The sequence below is a fragment of the Xenopus laevis genome, chromosome 8S, assembly GCF_017654675.1.
Source record: "Xenopus laevis strain J_2021 chromosome 8S, Xenopus_laevis_v10.1, whole genome shotgun sequence".
In the NCBI taxonomy this organism is placed as follows: domain Eukaryota; kingdom Metazoa; phylum Chordata; class Amphibia; order Anura; family Pipidae; genus Xenopus; species Xenopus laevis.
In genome coordinates, this window is record NC_054386.1 from 74,302,381 (window position 1) to 74,324,493 (window position 22,113).

The 22,113-nt window shown below is 40.1% G+C and overlaps 1 protein-coding gene across 14 annotated transcripts in view; it reads right to left on the reverse strand.

The window, feature by feature from the left end:
• The window catches only part of znf185.S (zinc finger protein 185 with LIM domain S homeolog), an 89,061-nt gene that overhangs the window by 21,517 nt on the left and 45,431 nt on the right, over window positions 1–22,113 (reverse strand). For 8 of the 14 annotated variants that reach the window (XM_041575047.1, XM_041575048.1, XM_018233086.2 and 5 more), the window contains 7 exons: window positions 11,761–11,823; window positions 10,246–10,365; window positions 9,890–10,009; window positions 9,207–9,317; window positions 6,532–6,645; window positions 4,167–4,286; window positions 1,315–1,389 (listed from right to left, as the gene is read on the reverse strand). In XM_041575047.1, coding sequence (XP_041430981.1) covers window positions 1,315–1,389; window positions 4,167–4,286; window positions 6,532–6,645; window positions 9,207–9,317; window positions 9,890–10,009; window positions 10,246–10,365; window positions 11,761–11,823 — 723 coding nt within the window. The remainder of the gene's footprint in view (window positions 1–1,314; window positions 1,390–4,166; window positions 4,287–6,531; window positions 6,646–9,206; window positions 9,318–9,889; window positions 10,010–10,245; window positions 10,366–11,760; window positions 11,824–22,113) is intronic. The other 6 variants (XM_018233092.2, XM_018233091.2, XM_018233097.2 and 3 more) reach the window with 4 other exon arrangements.

The window sequence follows — 22,113 nt, forward strand, 5'->3', positions numbered from 1 at the left end:
TACTGTTATGTTATTACAGAGAAAAAGGGAATCATTTTTAAAAAATTGTATTATTTGGATGAAATGGAGTGAATGGGAGACGGCATTCCCTAATTCAGAACTTTCTGTATAACAGGTTTCTGGATAACGGATCCCATACCTGTATAATTTATGTGAAGGTATGGAGGGGTGAGTGTATGATTGCTGTGTTTCATTTGGAGGGGTTAAACTTGATGGACTTTGTCTTTTTTCAACCTGATTTAACTATGTAACTATGTAGCTACAAAATCAGAAAATACTCCTTATCCAGAAAACCTCAGGTCTCAGTAACAGACCCCATACCGATAATTCAAATGCAATATTACCAGGTTGCCATGCGTTTTACTAGTCTTGTCTGTTTCTTCTAAGCCCTTATTTTTTTATGTAAGTTAACTGAAATAGGTATAAATATTGTAAATATTTACATGGCACATTCAGGGGGTGGAAGTTAACGGTTTGAGTTTTTATTGCAGGTTTATGAATGCAAAAAAAGTCACTGCAGTGATCTCAGATGGAATTGTTGCTGGTATTTAATAATAACATATAAGTAATAAAGTTTATCTTTGTGTAGTAATCCATATTAAATAGCCAAGTTACTAAGCTGGAAATACTGGATTTTTTTTTAGTACCATGAGAAAATGTCCCTATTAAAAAATCTATTTAAAAAATGTTTATTAAACCATTGCAAGTAATCAGCTAACTATGGATCGGTTGCTAATATTAATTATGGTATTATCCTGTTGAATCATTATTATTGTGCTACTGTTTATTAAAGCATGTACTTGTTATTGTGAGAAAAAATTAGAACAGCAATTAGAACACATCATTACTTATGCAGGAAAAACTAAGATCAAAAAAGGAAAATCAGAGCAGCACTCCAAGTCACATGTGCACTCAAAGGATAAATGACTAAAGGCAAATGTCAATAGAGAAATAGAAAAGTTGCTTAGAACAAGCCCATTGATAATTTACTAAAAAATGACGGTGAACATCCCCTTAAATAACACATATGTTCTCTGTAATTTTTGTATTTCTAAGCAGTGCAACTCAATTTGCATTTTTTAAATGTGACACTTTTTGTTATAAATCTAGAAAACCTATTTAGTTAACATTAGAGATAGCTGTTCAGAAGGTTCAGCAGAAGCTGAATCATAATTTTCATACAATTAAGGCAACTCTTTGCAGTAAGAAATTTGGTCAGGAAGACCCCCCGGCCCCCCAGCTAATAACAAGGTTACAGATAAAACATTACTCATCCTTCCATAGTTTTAAGGTGGACCTTTATATATCACCTACCTAATTCCTCCAGAACTTTGCTTTGTATCCAGATCAGACCAGCTAATAAGATCAGATTCAGTATTCACATCTGGGCTGTTAAATAATTAGAAGGAGAATACGCATTAGATATATATATATACATGGAATTCTTTATTGTGTTTATACCATGGAATTTTCTAATTAGATTTATATAGCATGTATAAAATATATATATATACTTAAATTACCAGCTGCTTCCATGAGTAGGTGTTCTGCCCTTTAGACATCAATTATACCCTTTTCCACTTAGCTTTTAATGAATGTTGACCATTGATTAAAATGGCTTATTTATCAACACTAAGGGGTTATTTATCAAAGTCTGAATTTATCTCAATATTTTCTGAAAAAAACTCCCACCAAATCCGCACAGGTTTTTTGGGCTTATTTATTAATACACTTTCCCGAAAATTTTGTTTGTGGGAAAAAATCAGAAATTTTCTCCGATTTTTCACCCCGAAAACTCAGAATTTTGTCCGAAAACTTCAGGGTATTGCCAAAAACCCAGCGCACATCAAAAAAGCATTGGGACTTCTCCCATTGCATCTAGATATGCAATATAGTCCAATTTATTGCATTCAGAGTTATTAAATAACCCCTTAAAACTGGACAAATTTGCAACTGGGCAGGAACCCATAGCAACCAATAAGTGATTATCTGTTTTTAGCTATCATGACCATAAGAACAATGAAAGCAAACATATGATTGGTTCCCATGGGTTACTGCCCAGTGTTAATAACTAAGCCTGAACAGCAACAAAATCATTAGAGATTCTTTATTGTACCCTTGTTACAAGATGAGTCGGTAGGGTATTATTAAAAGGTATTATTATCTTCTATTTATAAAGTAACAGCAAACTGCTAGGATATTCAGGGAATTCTGTGGTAGAATTTGTGTTTGCATGAAATGTTATTAAGTGAAATAAATATTATTAACATTCTAAACATTTATAGCGTCACATTGTGGTGTGCAGACTCCCTGGTATGTTTTAAGAGCATTTTTGCAGTGTGAATGTTTGTACCTCGTAATTTCATAGCATAAAAAACGTAAATGGTTGATTTTATTTCATTAATTGATACTGTTGTGCATAATGATAACAGGGGAAGGTGAGATTACTTGTCGTCTGCAGGCTTAGATACATATATATTCTAGAGAATTTAGGGTTTTTATTAGTTTATGAATGCCAAAGATATATGGATCATAGCTATTCACATTCCATGAGGAACAATTAAAGGAAAATGTCGGCCTACTGGGGATTTTTGATACAAGATACAAAATAAAAATTATAAAAACAACTTGAAATACATTTGACCAAAATAATTAAGACAGCCTAATAAAATAGTAAAACTCTTGAGTTGCCTGTTTAGTATAAAAAAATTCTGTTAAAGAAATAGCAGCAAATGAGGATACCTGCTAGGCACCCAGTATGTATGTGGACTTATATGTGTATGTGGACTGTTTAGCAAGAGTGCACCATTATAGAATTGCTAATTCTAAGTAACTTTTAAAAAAAAAAAAATCATAGTTCTTGATGTATATACCATCCTGTTCTGACTGTTACCAGCTTTCAAATGGGGGTCACTGACCCCAATCTAAAAAAAAAAATGTTCCGTAAGGCTACAAATGTATTGCCCTTTTCTATCCAGGCCACCTCTTACTTCCAGTTTCTTATTCAAATCAATGAATAGTTGCTAGAGTAAATTGGACCCTAGCAACCAGACTGCTAGAAATACAAACTTGAAGACTGCTGAATAAAACGCTAAACAACTCAAAAAAACACAAATGAAAAAAAATGAAAACGAGCTGTAATTTGTATCACAACATACTACGAGTTAAAATTTGATTGAGTGATAAGTCCCTATGAAGCCAAGTAAACGAGGTACTTGTATTCATGCATACTTTTTTGCAAGTATGTTAATTTGCATCTCTAACAGTGAATCACAAGAAAACTGTGGTGGACACAATTTATGGTGGCCATACACGGGCCGATAAAAATTGCCAACAGACCAAGTCGGCAGTTTATTGGCCTGTGAATGGGGCCCCCCGACAGGCTTTCCCGATCGAGATCTGGCCGACTTAGATCGGATGGGACTAAAAATCCCGTTGGATCGCAGCTGCATCTGTTCGTTGATACAGTCTCGCGATCCGACCGCCCGTAAAGCCACCGTAGGATCCGATCGTTGGGCCCTAGGGCCCACGATCGGATCAGCCCGATATTGCGGATCTCTCCGTGTATGGTCACCTTTAGTCCATGTCCTCAATTACACTGGAATGATACGTGGCAATTTTGTATTTTTTGTTTTGTCTGCTGTACTAAACCATACCAGCTCAAAAGTCCCTTTACTTGAATTATAGCTACCTCTGAATGTGTCATTTATGTTTATAGTCATATAATTAATTATATGTTTCGTTATATAAATATAACATAATATAATATTTAAATATAATATATAAATATAACTTTACAAATGAATACATTGCCAGAAAACTCACATGATATATATATATATATATATATATATATATATATATATATATATATATATATATATATATATATATATATATATATATATATATGTAAATAAATAAAACTTTGTGAATAATTGATGCTTTCCTGAGTGCCCGGGAGACTTTTGCAAGGTGTTGGATCTACATTCTAATTTTCATATAAAGGAGCATTTAATGTAACCCCCTATTATTGGGATATTGAATACACATGTACAGAGCACTCACAGATGTCACCTAGATTGTTGCCTGTTTCATTTTTTTGTTTTAATCTGAAGCCAAGATGGAAATGGAGAAGCATTTTTTTTTGCAGTTTTTATATATACCTTTCATCTGTAATGACAGTGATTTTTCCTGATGTGGCCCGGTTATCTGGTTTAGTATAGTCAATGACATTTTTGGTAGACCAAGAAATCAGTTTTGGAAGTTCTGCAGTATCCTTGATACTAAGAAACAAAATATAGAAATTTAGAAGTTATACGGTAATCATAGTAACTGCTTTGTAACACAACAAGGACCATACAGTATGTTACTATTAAGTCTGGGGAGCCCATTTAATATAAATCGAATTGCAATGTTCTCCTAGATTTCTTATAAGCACTTACAATTTGAAATCTATTAAATGAAAAAAAAACACAAAAACCTTTAATACCAACGTTTGCTATAGAAGTGAATGGGAGCTGCGCTGATCTTATTGGACCGCTTTTAATCAAATTGGACCTTTATTGGTTTACTGATTTTTTTTCAATAGGAATTGTCTGAAAACCTAGAATTTTTAGAGGTTTTTGAGGCTTTAGTGCATCGTTTTTTTTGTTCGCACTTTTTATATTTGTGAGTTTAGTTGTGGTTTGCAAAACCTCTAAAACCACAAAAAGTGACCTTTAATAAGTAAGCCTCTGTATGCTTCAAAACAAGTCATACATTGGAAAATGTTCCCTGCCAGTTTGATAGTTTTGTAGCAAACTGGCTGCTAGTTATTCATTATGCAGAGCCCGAAGCCATTGTAAGATAGAGTGAAATATTCAGCTGAAAATCTAAGCAAGCAAAAAGATTTGTGTTGGTCATACGTGTAAATATCTACTGCTGATTTTTATCTAAATGCCTTATCATGGGTCATTTATAGGTAACAGGCGTGCAGTTTGTACAGACCATGCTGTGATTCCACTGACCAGAAAGAAAATACTAAAAATGCCATTATTTTTTTCCAGTTAATGGAAATGGGAAGAGATGTGAGTAGCCCCTTTCCTGCAGTTTTTGCTTGAAAGGGATTCTGTCGTGATTTTTATGATGTCGTTTTTATTTCTAAACTACACTGTTTACACTGCAAATAATTCACTCTACAATATAAAATTTCATTCCTGAACCAGCAAGTGTATATTTTTTTAGTTGTAATATTGGTGTGTAGGCAGCCATCTCAGGTCATTTTACCTGGTCATGTGCTTTCAAAAAGAGCCATCACTTTAGGATGGAACTGCTTTCTGGCAGGCTGTTCACCTACTCAATGTAACTGTATGTGTCGCAGTGGGACCTGGATTTTACTATTGAGTGCTGTTCTTACATCTACCAGGCAGCTGTTATCTTGTGTTAGGGAGCTGTTATCTGGTTACCTTCCCATTGTTCTGTTGTTAGGCTGCTGGGTGAGGTAAGGGAGGGGGTGATTTCACTCCAATTTTCAGAACAGCAGTAAAGAGTGACTGAAGTTTCTCAGAGCACAAGTCACATGACTGTGGGCAGCTCGGAAATTGACAATATGTCTAGCCCCATGTCAGATTTTACAATTAAATATAAAAAAATCTGTTTGCTCTTTTGAGAAATGGATTTCAGTTCAGAATTCTGCTGGAGCAGCACTATTAACTGAGGTGTTTTGAAAAAAACTTTTTTTCCCATGACAGTATCCCTTTAAGGGCCCTAACACACAAGGGCATTGTGAATGTGGATTCAGTTAATATTGGTTGAATACAGTGAAGAAAAATGTCATTCCCAACCAAAGATTTTTTGTCTTTTCTGGGAGAAGGAATCCTACAATTTATCATACAAGTTTGAAATGTCTTTGAACAGGCCCAGCTCGAGCAAATGCCTGGTGGGCTGGTCAATTAAGGGTTAAGTGGGCTGGGGATTTGTAGCCGCCAAATGTGGAGCTGAAGCCATAAAGACGAATGGGGGCTGAAGCCGAAAAGCCAAATGGGGGCCAAAAAGCCCAATGGGAGCACATTTATATGTGGGCTGCTTTTTACTCCCAGTCAGGCCCTGTCCGGAAATCCCCTTTTTGACCAGTGAACGGGGCATCAGCTGACAGATCTCCAGCTATCCCATTAGATCTTAAATAGCTAGGCTGAAAATTTCTTTTGCCAATACCCCCATCTTAGTTCATTTAAGGCAGGACAGAGAGCTTTTGCTATGTTTGCTTCTTCAAGCCAACAGAGGAAAAACAGATTGATGCAGTATTGTTGTTCTCGCTTATACTTCAAACATTACAATCTCAGAAATTGCAGCAGACTGAGAATCATATCGAACACACTGAATGATTTGCTGTTATGTAGTCATGCACAACATTCATATTATATATTAGCAAGGCATACAGTACATTGTGTACCTAAAAGAAACCGCATCGGCTAGTAAATGGCGCACTGCTAAATGGCCATTCCTGAGGGAAATAAAATTATTTCCCTCACTTATTAGAGCCTTAGTTACCTTCTTTCTTTGAAGGCAGTGATCTTTTCAGGTCCAGTCTGTACATCTGATCCCCTTGTCTCTGTGACGCTTGGGCCATATGTTGTCAGTTTGAGAACATCAGGTTTACTTATACTGAAAAGACAGTATATATTATATTGTATATATATTGTATATATATATATATATATATATATATATATATATATATATATATATATATATATATATATATATATATATATATATATATATATATACACAAATAAAACAACTTCTTGTATCATTTAGCAATGATAAGAATTATCTAGTAAGTGAAAGAAGCTGCATTAAGCACTTTATAATCTACATCTGCCGTTTAGAAATACAGAATGAGACATTCTGTGTACAGTAGGGGGCAGATTTATCAAGGGTTGAAGTGAATTCGAGGGAATTTTCGAAGTAAAAAAATTCCAAATTCGAAGTACATTTTTGGATACTTCGACCAACGAATAGGATACTATGACTTCGAATTCGATTCAATGTAAAATCGTTCAAATATTCGACCATTCGATAATCGAAGTACTGTCTCTTTAAAAAAACTACGACTTCAATACTTTGCCAAATTAAACGTGCCGAAGTGCTATGTTAGCCTATGGGGACCTTCTAGAGCAAGTTTTTTGAAGTCGAAGAAAAATCGTTCGATCAATGGATTTCATCGTTCAATCGATGAATTTCATCGTTCGATCAAACGATTTTACCTCGACCGCAAAACTGTTAAATTCGGTGAAAAAAACTTTGACTTCGATATTCGAAGTCGAAGTAAAACCATTCGATGGTCAAATTTCGAAGTATTTATCACTTCGAAATTCGACCCTTGATAAATCTGCCCCTAGGTTTTGGGCATCCTTTCCTGGACTCCCAAAGTCTGAGTCTGAGCCGTCGGTAATACAGAACCCCTTCTTCTGCCCCCTTGTTTTTCCATTTTAGTTCTCCGGTCTCTAGCATAACTAAACACATTTTTTTGTTTAAAGCCTGTGACTTTGGGTCCCGTTATATATGTGAGTGCTCATAAAACAGATTACTTGATAGCTTTATGAAGGTGACTTGATAAACAGGAAGACAAATCTAGTCATTACTAGCTGTGAATGCTGCTGCTGTATAGTGGGTTAATATGCCTAAAGCAAAAGGAAAAAAGTTCCATCTGCAAGTGGTGTCAAGAAATGAAAGGAGGTACTGTACAGTACATGGTTTGCACCAAATTAGTACAGATTTTTCTATTCACTTTATGATGTTGATTCAATCAGTTAATTCATTGGCCACTAGAGGGACACAAAAATCACTTGATGTACTTAGGGCAGGGGTCAGCAACCTTTACTATCAAAAGAGCCATTTTGACCCCTGTTCCACTAAAGAAAAATAGTCTGGAGCCGCAAAAACATAACACAGCTTATAAACTTTTAAAAGTTTTAACCTTTTTTTAATTTCAACTGTTACAACAACAGAACACAATAAACAGAAGTGCAGTGTGTAGGCAGGGTCTGACTGGCCCGGCAGGGGACATCTGGAACAAACCTGGTGGGCCCTGACCCTCATGTGCACCCTCTGGGCCAGACCCCTTCTCCTGATATTGGGATTCGGAAAAAAAATTGTCGTGCCACCTGCGCATTCGAGCCGAGCAACGCAATACATGCACATGCGCGCCAAGCCATGCAGGCACGTAACAGTAGGGGGGGCCCCTGACAGCAGTCCCGGTGGGCCCCAGGCCCCCAGTCTGACCATGCATGTAGCCCTACTTTGAAATAAAATAAATGCTAGTGTTCTCATCTGTTTAATGTGACTCCATGCTGATCATCCCTCTTTTGAATGTGTGACCGCGGTAAGGACCATGATGAATAATCTTGCTGCGGCTCGGTCTTGCCTGTCACTTCTGGGACTCTATACAGCCCTCGCACCTGCTGCGGCTTCCGTTTGCTTACCATGGTCGCACACTCAAGAAGCTGCCAGCAGGTGTGAGGGCTGTATAGAATACGTGTCAGGCAAAGCGCAAGACCGAGCCACAGCAAGCAGGATGAAGAGCCGCATGAGGCTCCGGAGCCGCGGGTTGCCTACCCCTGACTTAGGGGGTTATTTATCAAAGTCCGAATTTATCTCAATATTTTCTGCTACAAACTCCTAACAAATCTGCTTGGGTTTTTTCCACTTATTTATTATTACATTTTGCCGAAAATTTGCTTTGCAGCAAAAAATTTAATTTTCACAAATTTTTTGATATGTTATCCGATTTTCACGAATTATTCGGATTTTTTTTTATCCGATTTTCATGATATTTTGGGATTTTTCACCCAAAAACTGCGGGTATTGCACGAAACCCAACGCACATCAAAAAATCATTGGGACTTATCGCATTGACTTACAGTATATGCAACCTCGACAGGTCTGAGATGCCGGATTTTTAGATTCGGACTTTTCCATCCTCAGGGTTTAATAAATTCCGAAAAATTTGTGATTTTTTTAAAAGTCAGATTTTATAAAAAAAAAAAAAAATCAACATTTTTTGTGATTTTTGCGTTCTGAGTTTTGTAAATAACTCCCTTAGTGTACTACTTGATGTTGTGTCTAGCAGCAGAAGCAAATTGCCAGTGTTACTTAATACTGGTAATCTTTATAAGTTCAGTTAAGAGAAAAATATCTTGATACAGAAAGCATCGAGTTACCTTTCTTCTTTGATAAATGTTATCTTCCCTGGCTCTGGTTGGCTGGTTGAAATAATTGTCTCTGTGGTGCTGCTGATATTCCTGTGGCTCAGTCTAGGGCTGCTGGATGGACTTGTTCCATTGAAATAATGTTTTTACAATTAATATGCAATCATTGATAATATAAAAAAATTAATGCTTTGCACTGTAATTGCAAGGTAATGTTGATTTATCTCAATATACAGTATATTAGCCCTTGTTCTTATGTATATTGCTGGCCAATAAGACTTATAAACATATACTTACAGTACAAAGTCTATAGACACACCTGGGCAGTGGCGTAACCACCAGGGGTGTGGGTGGTGCGATTGCACCAATGCCTGCACCCCCTTGAGGCCCGCTGGAGCCACGATAAGTGTTATTACAGGAGCCAGGGCAGAGAGGAATATCTTGGCATGTGTGCTGGAAACGAGCTGCTGCAAATTTTTTTAAAGGGGAGCCCTGGTGCACATACTGCACCCGGACCTGCCGATCGCTTGTTACACCACTGCACCTGGGGCCTATTTACAAAAATAGGGAGCATTTCTACCTGGTCATAAAACCAATACCATTTTGCTTTTATTGTTATACTTGCTTTAAAAAACACTAATTTGTGCCCAATGTCTGTAATAAAAACCCAAGGGAACGTTAGTAATAGAAATTACCTGTCATCTTTAACAAATGTTATCTTCCCCGGCTCTGGTTTGATGGATGAGATGCTTGTCTCGATGGCACTGCTAATATTTGTAGTGGTCAGTCTGGGTATACTTGCTGGGCTGGTTCCACTACGAGTAATTAATAATTAGCATTAGGTGTTTAATAATTATTCATAATAAACTAATGGTTTGTGCAACTCTTTGTAGTAAAGTATAGACATATCAAGAATGATATAGTTGTATTTCTACATCACAGGAAGAGTAACTGCATTCTTTTTTCAATAATATAATAGATATGAAGAGCGTATAAACTATTAATATGAAAGTATTCTAGCTGAATTCATTTTTGAAATGACATAAATTACCTTTCATCTTTGACAACTGTAATATTCCCAGGTACTGGAATGATGGATGAGATACTAGTTTCAATGGTGCCGCTGATATTCTTTTCGGTCAGTCTGGGGCTGGCAGCTGGGCTTGTTCCACTGAGCAAAAAAAAAAATATTTTTTAAGAAAGTAAAGATAGTAGCATGAAATGGAAGAAGGTATTTTCCAGTGTTTAAGACAGATTAACGTAAATGTGTGTCGAAATTCCCATTCTTCCAAATACCAAATACCCTACTAGTGTATTTTAAAGTAACACGTGTGATTTTGCTCATAAGGGCATTTTGGCAATGCGACAATTAAGCCAGAATGTTACATGTAATATATTTTGCATGCATTGATCCAAGAGATTTATCACCTGCATTAGAGCAGATTTCCCCCAGGTAACATATCTCCATGTGTGCCATTGTCATTAGGAATAGAGCTCCTGCTCATTGCATAGTCAAGATGTCTGCATTTCATTGTACAATATAAATATATAATAAAATGAATCAGCACAAAAGAGACGGAAGGTTCAAAAATAAGTATTTATTAAAATCAAAATAACCTGTGTTCCATGGGGACAAACCACTCTTTCTTAGGTGAAACAAGATTAAAATATGATGAAACCTGCAGTAAAACCATCAAAGTGTGGGGTCTTACAAAGCTAAACCCCTAACTAAATGAAATCCAGGAGTGCTTTTTGGTCTGCTGACACCACCTCCTGACACATTTTCCTAAAGTCTGGACTGGGATGAAGAGAGCAGATGCAATGTTGTTGAGAGCCCAATTGTGATGTCTACAGTGTTGTACATGGAAAAAGTGAATGTACTTTTTTATTTATATGGTAATGAGAAGAAGGCTTATCTAGGCAGCTGCAGCTATTGATGCAACCTGCTAAGAAAACCCTGGCATTGCTGACATGTCTAGGTTGCCATTAATCTCAGGGATCCTTTGTTTAAATCCATGCACAGGTAATTCATCAGAGTAGCCAAAAGTGACCATCAGGGTCGAACTGGGACAGTGGGGCACCGGGAAAGAAACCCGGTGGGCCGGCTCTCATTGCCAGCCCAGATCCGCTCCCTACTTAAAGCACAACAGCTCTCCGTACCTCCCTTTCTGGCTCCAGTCAATGCCACGTGAAGGAATAGGTAATCAAGGGGTGGGGGGCAGAGGGGGTTGCAGCTGGGGGAGGATAAAGTCTATAATAACCAATAAACCAATAAAGTCTATAATTAGTGATGGGTGAATAAATTCACCAGACACTAATGTGTGCCAAATTTCCGCAAGAAGATTAATTGCGGAAACTACTGCGACAATTTGGTTAATTGGGCACAGATTTGGCCATCGCTATCTATAATAGTTTTATGTGCATATAACAGGAGGAGCTGAATAAGTGATAAATAATAAATTCAACCCCAATATAAGTCACAAGTACTATTAGGCATGCTTCAATAAGATTAAAAAAAGTTCACTTTTATGACAAAACAATGCAATCTCTTTACTAGTGTACATACGTGCGTGCTGCTGAGTTGGAAGATGGTTGACTGGACTGAGATACTGTGTAATTGTTTTCAAACCTGTAAATAAAATGATATAAAGATTCAGTATAATGTTGAGTATAGTATATATTGTGTCATCTGTACAGTATGTTAAAGGACAATATAAACACATTTCCTAGGGTTTATTTATTAACAGAAGAAGAAGTCGGTCCCAGGGGCCAAGGTTAGCAGTTAGAGACACTGGGGGTGTCTTAAAGGAACATAAAAATGCAAGTGTTTAAAAATAAGGAAAATAATTATTGTTGCGCTCCACTGGTAAAACTGGTGTGTTTGCTTCAAAAACTCTACTATAGTTTATATAAAGAAGCTGCTCTGTAGTAGGGATGTAGCGAACGTCGGAAAAAATGTTCGCGAACATATTCGCGAACTTGCGTCAAAAATGCGAACGGTTCGCGAACGTCGCGAACCCCATAGACTTCAATGGGAAGGCGAATTTTAAAAGCTAGAAAAGACATTTCTGGCCAGAAAAATGATTTTAAAGTTGTTTAAAGGGTGCAACGACCTGGACAGTGCCATGCCAGAGGGGGATCAAGGGCAAAAATGTTTCTAAAAAATCCATTGTTGACACAGCGCTGCGTTTTGTGCTGTAAAGGGCAGAAATCACACTACATTTCTAAACCTGTGTAATAAAATGCTTTAAAACGTCCGGCGTCTACATGCCAATCAAGTCGTGTAAAGGTTATAGCCTGTTCACACGCAAAGACGAAACGCGGTGCTTACTGCAACGCAAAAAGACGCAAAGAGCTTTAATGAATGATACCGTCAAGTGAGCAAATAATAGTTTTTAATTACTAGTTGCTTGTCACCTCCAGGATGTTCGTCCTGTTGGTGGCAATATTTCTGTAGTGGTGTGTTTAGCAGTCACCGTGCTTGTGCGCACGTGCACGGTCAGGCAGAGGTAATTCAATGTACAGTGAAGTGAACCAAAAAACACTGATTCTGCAGTGTGGGCCCAGTTTTGGTCTACTTTATTGATCACCTGCGGTGACCATAAAAGATGCGATTTTGCCACTGTTGCAGAACCCTGAAAAATTAGGCATGTGTACTTTCCTGAAAAATTATGTTTTTTTTGTCGCAGCCACTGAACCAGAAGTCCAGAAACAATATGCCATATAAATGCTGAAAATATTAATTTTTTTTTGTGGCAGCCACTGCAGCACAGAGGCCAGAAAAAATATGCCATATAAATGCAAACAATATTAATTTTTTTTTGTCGCAGCCACTGCAGCACAGAGGCCAGAAAAAATATGCCATATAAATGCAAACAATATTATTTTTTTTTTGTCCCAGCCACTGCAGCACAGAGGCCAGGAAAAATATGCCATATAAATGCTAACAATATAAAAAATTTTTGTCGCAGACACTGAAGCACAGAGGCCAGAAAAAATATGCCATATAAATGCTGAAAATATTCTGTTTTTTTTGGCCGCAGCCACTGAAGCACAGAGGCCAGAAAAAATATGCCATATAAATGCTGAAAATATTCATTTATTTTTGTCGCAGCCACTGAAGCACAGAGGCCGAAACAATATGCCATATAAATGCTGAAAATATTCATTTTTTTGTCACAGCCACTGAAGCACAGAGGCCAGAAAAAATATGCCATATAAATGCTGAAAATATTCTGGTTTTTTTGGTCGCAGCCACTGCAGCACAGAGGCCAGAAAAAATATGCCATATAAATGCTGAAAATATTCATTTTTTTTGTCACAGCCACTGAAGCACAGAGGCCAGAAAAAATATGCCATATAAATGCTGAAAATATTCTGTTTTTTTTGGTCGCAGCCACTGAAGCACAGAGGCCAGAAAAACTCAGGATTTACCTGGATTCAAATTAAACCAGTAGGGTTTGCACCCTAGTTTGTAACGGTGGTGGAGGGAGGAGGACGCTAAAGGACAGCTGTATGTGGAGTCATGAGGCGTGCAGAGAAGGACAGCTGCATGGGGAGTCAGAATCAGAAACTCAGAACAAGTCTTCCGGCGTGCAGTAACCCTCCGAGATCCACCCCTCATTCATTTTAATAAAGGTCAGGTAATCCACACTTTTGTGACCTAGGCGAGTTCTCTTCTCAGTTACAATCCCTCCTGCTGCACTGAAGGTCCTTTCTGAGAGGACACTTGAGGCGGGGCAAGACAAGAGGTTCATGGCAAATTGTGACAGCTCTGGCCACAGATCAAGCCTGCGCACCCAGTAGTCCAGGGGTTCATCGCTCCTCAGAGTGTCGATATCTGCAGTTAATGCCAGGTAGTCCGCTACCTGCCGGTCGAGGCGTTCTTTGAGGGTGGATCCCGAAGGGTTCTGCCGCTGCCTTGGACTGAAAAACATTTGCATGTCTGACGTTACAGAGTGGCCAAAGTGCTTTGTCCTTGCAGGTGCGCTCATGGCAGGATTACTGGCACCTCTGCCCCTGGAATGTTGATGAGTTCCTGAAGTGACATCACCCTTAAAAGCATTGTACAACATGTTTTGCAGGCTGGTTTGTAAATGCAGCATCCTTTCAGACTTGTGGTATGTTGGTAACATTTCTGCCACTTTATGCTTGTACCAAGGGTCTAGTAGAGTCGCGACCCAGTACAGGTCCTTCTCCTTAAGCCTCTTGATACGGGGGTCCTTCAACAGGCATGACAGCATGAAAGACCCCATTCTCACAAGGTTGGATGCAGAGGTATCCATCTCCGCTTCCTCGTTATCAAGGACTGCATCATCCACGGTCTCCTCCCCCCAGCCACGTACAAGACCAGGGGTCCCCAAAAAGTCACCACTAGCCCCCTGGGAAGCCTGCTCCTGTTGGTCCTCCTCCTCCACAAAGCCACCTTCCTCCTCTGACTCCACTTCTGACACCTCTCCCTGCGTTGCAGCAGGTGCCTGGGTTCGTTCTGGTGATTCCGACCAGAAATCGTGCGCTTCCTGCTCCTCGTCACGCTGGTCTACAGCCTCATCTGTCACTCGTCGCACGGCACGCTCCAGGAAGAAAGCAAAGGGTATTAGGTCGCTGATGGTGCCTTCGGTGCGACTGACCATATTTGTAACCTCTTCAAAAGGGCGCATGAGCCTGCAGGCATCGCGCATAAGCACCCAGTAACGGGGGAAAAAAATCCCCAGCTCTGCAGATCCAGTCCTACCACCCAGTTCAAACAGGTATTCGTTGACGGCTCTTTGTTGTTGCAGCAGACGTTCCAACATGAGGAGGGTTGAATTCCAGCGAGTCTGGCTGTCGCAAATCAAACGCCTGACTGGCATGTTGTACCGCTGCTGAATGTCAGCAAGGCGTGCCATGGCTGTATAGGAACGTCTGAAATGGGCCGACACCTTCCTGGACTGCCTGAGAACGTCCTGGAATCCTGGGTACTTTGAGACAAAACGTTGTACTATTAAATTCAGAACATGTGCCATGCAGGGCACATGTGTTAAATTGCCCAGTCTCAGTGCTGCCAACAGATTGCTTCCATTGTCACACACCACTTTTCCGATCTTCAGTTGGTGTGGGGTCAGCCACCGATCGGCCTGTGACTGCAGAGATGACAGGAGTACAGATCCGGTATGGTTTTTGCTTTCCAGGCACGTCATCCCCAAGACAGCATGACAACGGCGTACCTGGCACGTCGAATAGCCTAGGGGGAGCTGGGGGTGCACAGGTGTGGAGGAGGAGGAGGACCCAGCAGCAGAGGACGAAGAAGAGGAAGAAGACGAGGTAGAGAGCGAAGGAGGAGTAGAGGTGGTGGCAGAACCGCGTGCAATCCGTGGCGGTGACACCAACTCCACTGTCGTTGTTGAGCCACACATTTCCTGCTTCCCAGCCATGACCAAGTTCACCCAGTGGGCAGTGTAGGTGACATACCTGCCCTGACCATGCTTGGAGGACCATGCGTCAGTAGTCATATGGACCTTTGGCCCAACACTAAGTGACAGAGATGCGGTGACTTGGCTCTGCACATGGTGGTACAGGTGTGGTATTCCCTTTTTTGAAAAAAAATTGCGGCTGGGTACCTTCCACTGCGGTGTCCCAATTGCTACAAATTTGCGGAAGGCCTCAGAGTCCACCAGCTGGTATGGTAAAAGCTGGCGGGCTAAGAGTGCAGACAAGCCAGCTGTCAGACGCCGGGCAAGGGGGTGACTCGCAGACATTGGCTTCTTACGCTCAAACATGGCCCTCACAGAAACTTGGCTGGGGGCAGATGACTGGGAATGGGAACTGGTGGTCAAGGTGGAAGGCGGAGTGGAGGGTGGTTCAGACGGGTCAAGGACAGCAGAGGTAGAGCAGTAAGATGCTGGACCAGAAGGAGGGTGGCTTTTAGTTTGCCTGTTGCCTTTGAGGTGTTGCTCCCAAAGTGCTTTGTGCTTGCCGTTCATGTGCCTTCGCATAGAAGTTGTACCTATGTGGCTGTTGGGCTTCCCAAGACTCAGTTTCTGACTGCACTCATTGCAAATTACAACGCTTTTGTCAGAGGCACACACATTAAAAAAATCCCACACTGCTGACCTTTTTGAGGCTGGCAATCTGGGGGTAAAAGTAGAAGTCGGCGGCGTTGGCGGCAATGGCGGGTGCGTTGGCCGGCTGACCACAGGTGCCGATACATGTTGTTGCCCTACTGTTCCCTGCGAGCTGTCCTCCCTGCTTCTTCTAAGTCTTATTCTCCTCCTGCCTCTCTGACTCTCCGTCTCTCCATCTGAACTATCCTCCTCTTGCTCTCTTCTACTGGGCACCCACAAAACATCAATCTCCTCATCATCATTCTCCTCAGATGCATCAATTTCTTCTAACAGCTCACAGAAGGAAGCAGCAGCGGGGACCTCCTCGTCATCACTCATTATGTCCATCTCTGTTGTGTTCTCTGCCAGAATTAAATCTGGTGTAACGTCCTCATCTCCTTCATCTTCTTCTGCCAATAATGGTTGCGCATCACTCAGTTCAAGAAACTCATGTGAAAATAACTCCTCTGACTCCAGTGAAGAAGGGGCGCCGGTGGTGGAGGAAGTGTTACGTGGGGTGCCCATAGCAGTGGAGGATGAGGATGTTGTGGTAACGTTAGAAACGGTAGAGGATGGGGTGTGCTGTGTAAGCCAGTCAACTACCTCTTCAGCATTTTGGGAGTTCAGGGTCATTGCCTTTTTAAAACTGGGCAATTTCCTAGGGCCACAGGATAGCATAGCAGCACGCCCCCTAGTGCCTCTGCGTGGCGGCCTGCCTTTGCCTGGCATTATTTTTAAAACAAAAACAACAACAACTCAGGTGGTGTTTCTGGAGACGGTATTATTATTGATATTTAGACAGAATGTGAACAAGCTCACAGAGCTAGATGGGAGTGGTTTGAAAATGAAGAACACACTGGGCAAATAATGCCTACAAGGTCAACGTATACACTACAGCAGTGGTGGATACGGAATATATTATTGCTGCTTGAAAAACGTCACTCAGGTGGTGTTTCTGGAGACGGTATTATTATTGATATTTAGACAGAATGTGAAAAAGCTCACACAGCTAAGTGGCAGTGGTTTGAAAATGAAGAACACACTGGGCAAATAATGCCTACAAGGTCAACGTATACACTACAGCAGTGGTGGATACGGAATATATTATTGCTGCTTGAAAAACGTCACTCAGGTGGTGTTTCTGGAGACGGTATTATTATTGATATTTAGACAGAATGTGAACAAGCTCACACAGCTAAGTGGCAGTGGTTTGAAAATGAAGAACACACTGGGCAAATAATGCCTACAAGGTCAACGTATACACTACAGCAGTGGTGGATACGGAATATATTATTGCTGCTTGAAAAACGTCACTCGGGTGGTGTTTCTAGAGACGGTATTATTATTGATATTTAGACAAAATGTGAACAAGCTCACACAGCTAGATGGGAGTTGTTTGAAAATGAAGAAGAAGAAGAACACACTGGGCAAACAAGGCCTACAAGGTCAACGTATACACTACTACAGCAGTGGATACGGAATATATTATTGCTGCCTGAAAAACGTCACTCGGGTGGTGTTTCTGGAGACGGTATTATTATTGATATTTAGACAGAATGTGAACAAGCTCACAGAGCTAGATGGCAGTGGTTTGAAAATGAAGAACACACTGGGCAAATAATGCCTACAAGGTCAACGTATACACTACAGCAGTGGTGGATACGGAATATATTATTGCTGCTTGAAAAACGTCACTCGGGTGGTGTTTCTGGAGACGGTATTATTATTGATATTTAGACAGAATGTGAAAAAGCTCACACAGCTAAGTGGCAGTGGTTTGAAAATGAAGAACACACTGGGCAAATAATGCCTACAAGGTCAACGTATACACTACAGCAGTGGTGGATACGGAATATATTATTGCTGCTTGAAAAACGTCACTCGGGTGGTGTTTCTAGAGACGGTATTATTATTGATATTTAGACAAAATGTGAACAAGCTCACACAGCTAGATGGGAGTTGTTTGAAAATGAAGAAGAAGAAGAACACACTGGGCAAACAAGGCCTACAAGGTCAACGTATACACTACTACAGCAGTGGATACGGAATATATTATTGCTGCCTAAAAAACGTCACTCGGGTGGTGTTTCTGGAGACGGTATTATTATTGATATTTAGACAGAATGTGAACAAGCTCACAGAGCTAGATGGCAGTGGTTTGAAAATGAAGAACACACTGGGCAAATAATGCCTACAAGGTCAACGTATACACTACAGCAGTGGTGGATACGGAATATATTATTGCTGCTTGAAAAATGTCACTCGGGTGGTGTTTCTGGAGACGGTATTATTATTGATATTTAGACAGAATGTGAAAAAGCTCACACAGCTAAGTGGCAGTGGTTTGAAAATGAAGAACACACTGGGCAAATAATGCCTACAAGGTCAACGTATACACTACAGCAGTGGTGGATACGGAATATATTATTGCTGCTTGAAAAACGTCACTCAGGTGGTGTTTCTGGAGACGGTATTATTATTGATATTTAGACAGAATGTGAAAAAGCTCACACAGCTAAGTGGCAGTGGTTTGAAAATGAAGAACACACTGGGCAAATAATGCCTACAAGGTCAACGTATACACTACAGCAGTGGTGGATACGGAATATATTATTGCTGCTTGAAAAACGTCACTCAGGTGGTGTTTCTGGAGACGGTATTATTATTGATATTTAGACAGAATGTGAACAAGCTCACACAGCTAAGTGGCAGTGGTTTGAAAATGAAGAACACACTGGGCAAATAATGCCTACAAGGTCAACGTATACACTACAGCAGTGGTGGATACGGAATATATTATTGCTGCTTGAAAAACGTCACTCGGGTGGTGTTTCTAGAGACGGTATTATTATTGATATTTAGACAAAATGTGAACAAGCTCACACAGCTAGATGGGAGTTGTTTGAAAATGAAGAAGAAGAAGAACACACTGGGCAAACAAGGCCTACAAGGTCAACGTATACACTACTACAGCAGTGGATACGGAATATATTATTGCTGCCTGAAAAACGTCACTCGGGTGGTGTTTCTGGAGACGGTATTATTATTGATATTTAGACAGAATGTGAACAAGCTCACAGAGCTAGATGGCAGTGGTTTGAAAATGAAGAACACACTGGGCAAATAATGCCTACAAGGTCAACGTATACACTACAGCAGTGGTGGATACGGAATATATTATTGCTGCTTGAAAAACGTCACTCAGGTGGTGTTTCTGGAGACGGTATTATTATTGATATTTAGACAGAATGTGAACAAGCTCACACAGCTAAGTGGCAGTGGTTTGAAAATGAAGAACACACTGGGCAAATAATGCCTACAAGGTCAACGTATACACTACAGCAGTGGTGGATACGGAATATATTATTGCTGCTTGAAAAACGTCACTCAGGTGGTGTTTCTGGAGACGGTATTATTATTGATATTTAGACAGAATGTGAACAAGCTCACACAGCTAAGTGGCAGTGGTTTGAAAATGAAGAACACACTGGGCAAATAATGCCTACAAGGTCAACGTATACACTACAGCAGTGGTGGATACGGAATATATTATTGCTGCTTGAAAAACGTCACTCAGGTGGTGTTTCTGGAGACGGTATTATTATTGATATTTAGACAGAATGTGAACAAGCTCACACAGCTAAGTGGCAGTGGTTTGAAAATGAAGAACACACTGGGCAAATAATGCCTAAAAGGTCAACGTATACACTACAGCAGTGGTGGATACGGAATATATTATTGCTGCTTGAAAAACGTCACTCGGGTGGTGTTTCTAGAGACGGTATTATTATTGATATTTAGACAAAATGTGAACAAGCTCACACAGCTAGATGGGAGTTGTTTGAAAATGAAGAAGAAGAAGAACACACTGGGCAAACAAGGCCTACAAGGTCAACGTATACACTACTACAGCAGTGGATACGGAATATATTATTGCTGCCTGAAAAACGTCACTCGGGTGGTGTTTCTGGAGACGGTATTATTATTGATATTTAGACAGAATGTGAACAAGCTCACAGAGCTAGATGGCAGTGGTTTGAAAATGAAGAACACACTGGGCAAATAATGCCTACAAGGTCAACGTATACACTACAGCAGTGGTGGATACGGAATATATTATTGCTGCTTGAAAAACGTCACTCGGGTGGTGTTTCTGGAGACGGTATTATTATTGATATTTAGACAGAATGTGAAAAAGCTCACATAGCTAAGTGGCAGTGGTTTGAAAATGAAGAACACACTGGGCAAATAATGCCTACAAGGTCAACGTATACACTACAGCAGTGGTGGATACGGAATATATTATTGCTGCTTGAAAAACGTCACTCGGGTGGTGTTTCTAGAGACGGTATTATTATTGATATTTAGACAAAATGTGAACAAGCTCACACAGCTAGATGGGAGTTGTTTGAAAATGAAGAAGAAGAAGAACACACTGGGCAAACAAGGCCTACAAGGTCAACGTATACACTACTACAGCAGTGGATACGGAATATATTATTGCTGCCTAAAAAACGTCACTCGGGTGGTGTTTCTGGAGACGGTATTATTATTGATATTTAGACAGAATGTGAACAAGCTCACAGAGCTAGATGGCAGTGGTTTGAAAATGAAGAACACACTGGGCAAATAATGCCTACAAGGTCAACGTATACACTACAGCAGTGGTGGATACGGAATATATTATTGCTGCTTGAAAAATGTCACTCGGGTGGTGTTTCTGGAGACGGTATTATTATTGATATTTAGACAGAATGTGAAAAAGCTCACACAGCTAAGTGGCAGTGGTTTGAAAATGAAGAACACACTGGGCAAATAATGCCTACAAGGTCAACGTATACACTACAGCAGTGGTGGATACGGAATATATTATTGCTGCTTGAAAAACGTCACTCAGGTGGTGTTTCTGGAGACGGTATTATTATTGATATTTAGACAGAATGTGAAAAAGCTCACACAGCTAAGTGGCAGTGGTTTGAAAATGAAGAACACACTGGGCAAATAATGCCTACAAGGTCAACGTATACACTACAGCAGTGGTGGATACGGAATATATTATTGCTGCTTGAAAAACGTCACTCAGGTGGTGTTTCTGGAGACGGTATTATTATTGATATTTAGACAGAATGTGAACAAGCTCACACAGCTAAGTGGCAGTGGTTTGAAAATGAAGAACACACTGGGCAAATAATGCCTACAAGGTCAACGTATACACTACAGCAGTGGTGGATACGGAATATATTATTGCTGCTTGAAAAACGTCACTCGGGTGGTGTTTCTAGAGACGGTATTATTATTGATATTTAGACAAAATGTGAACAAGCTCACACAGCTAGATGGGAGTTGTTTGAAAATGAAGAAGAAGAAGAACACACTGGGCAAACAAGGCCTACAAGGTCAACGTATACACTACTACAGCAGTGGATACGGAATATATTATTGCTGCCTGAAAAACGTCACTCGGGTGGTGTTTCTGGAGACGGTATTATTATTGATATTTAGACAGAATGTGAACAAGCTCACAGAGCTAGATGGCAGTGGTTTGAAAATGAAGAACACACTGGGCAAATAATGCCTACAAGGTCAACGTATACACTACAGCAGTGGTGGATACGGAATATATTATTGCTGCTTGAAAAACGTCACTCAGGTGGTGTTTCTGGAGACGGTATTATTATTGATATTTAGACAGAATGTGAACAAGCTCACACAGCTAAGTGGCAGTGGTTTGAAAATGAAGAACACACTGGGCAAATAATGCCTACAAGGTCAACGTATACACTACAGCAGTGGTGGATACGGAATATATTATTGCTGCTTGAAAAACGTCACTCAGG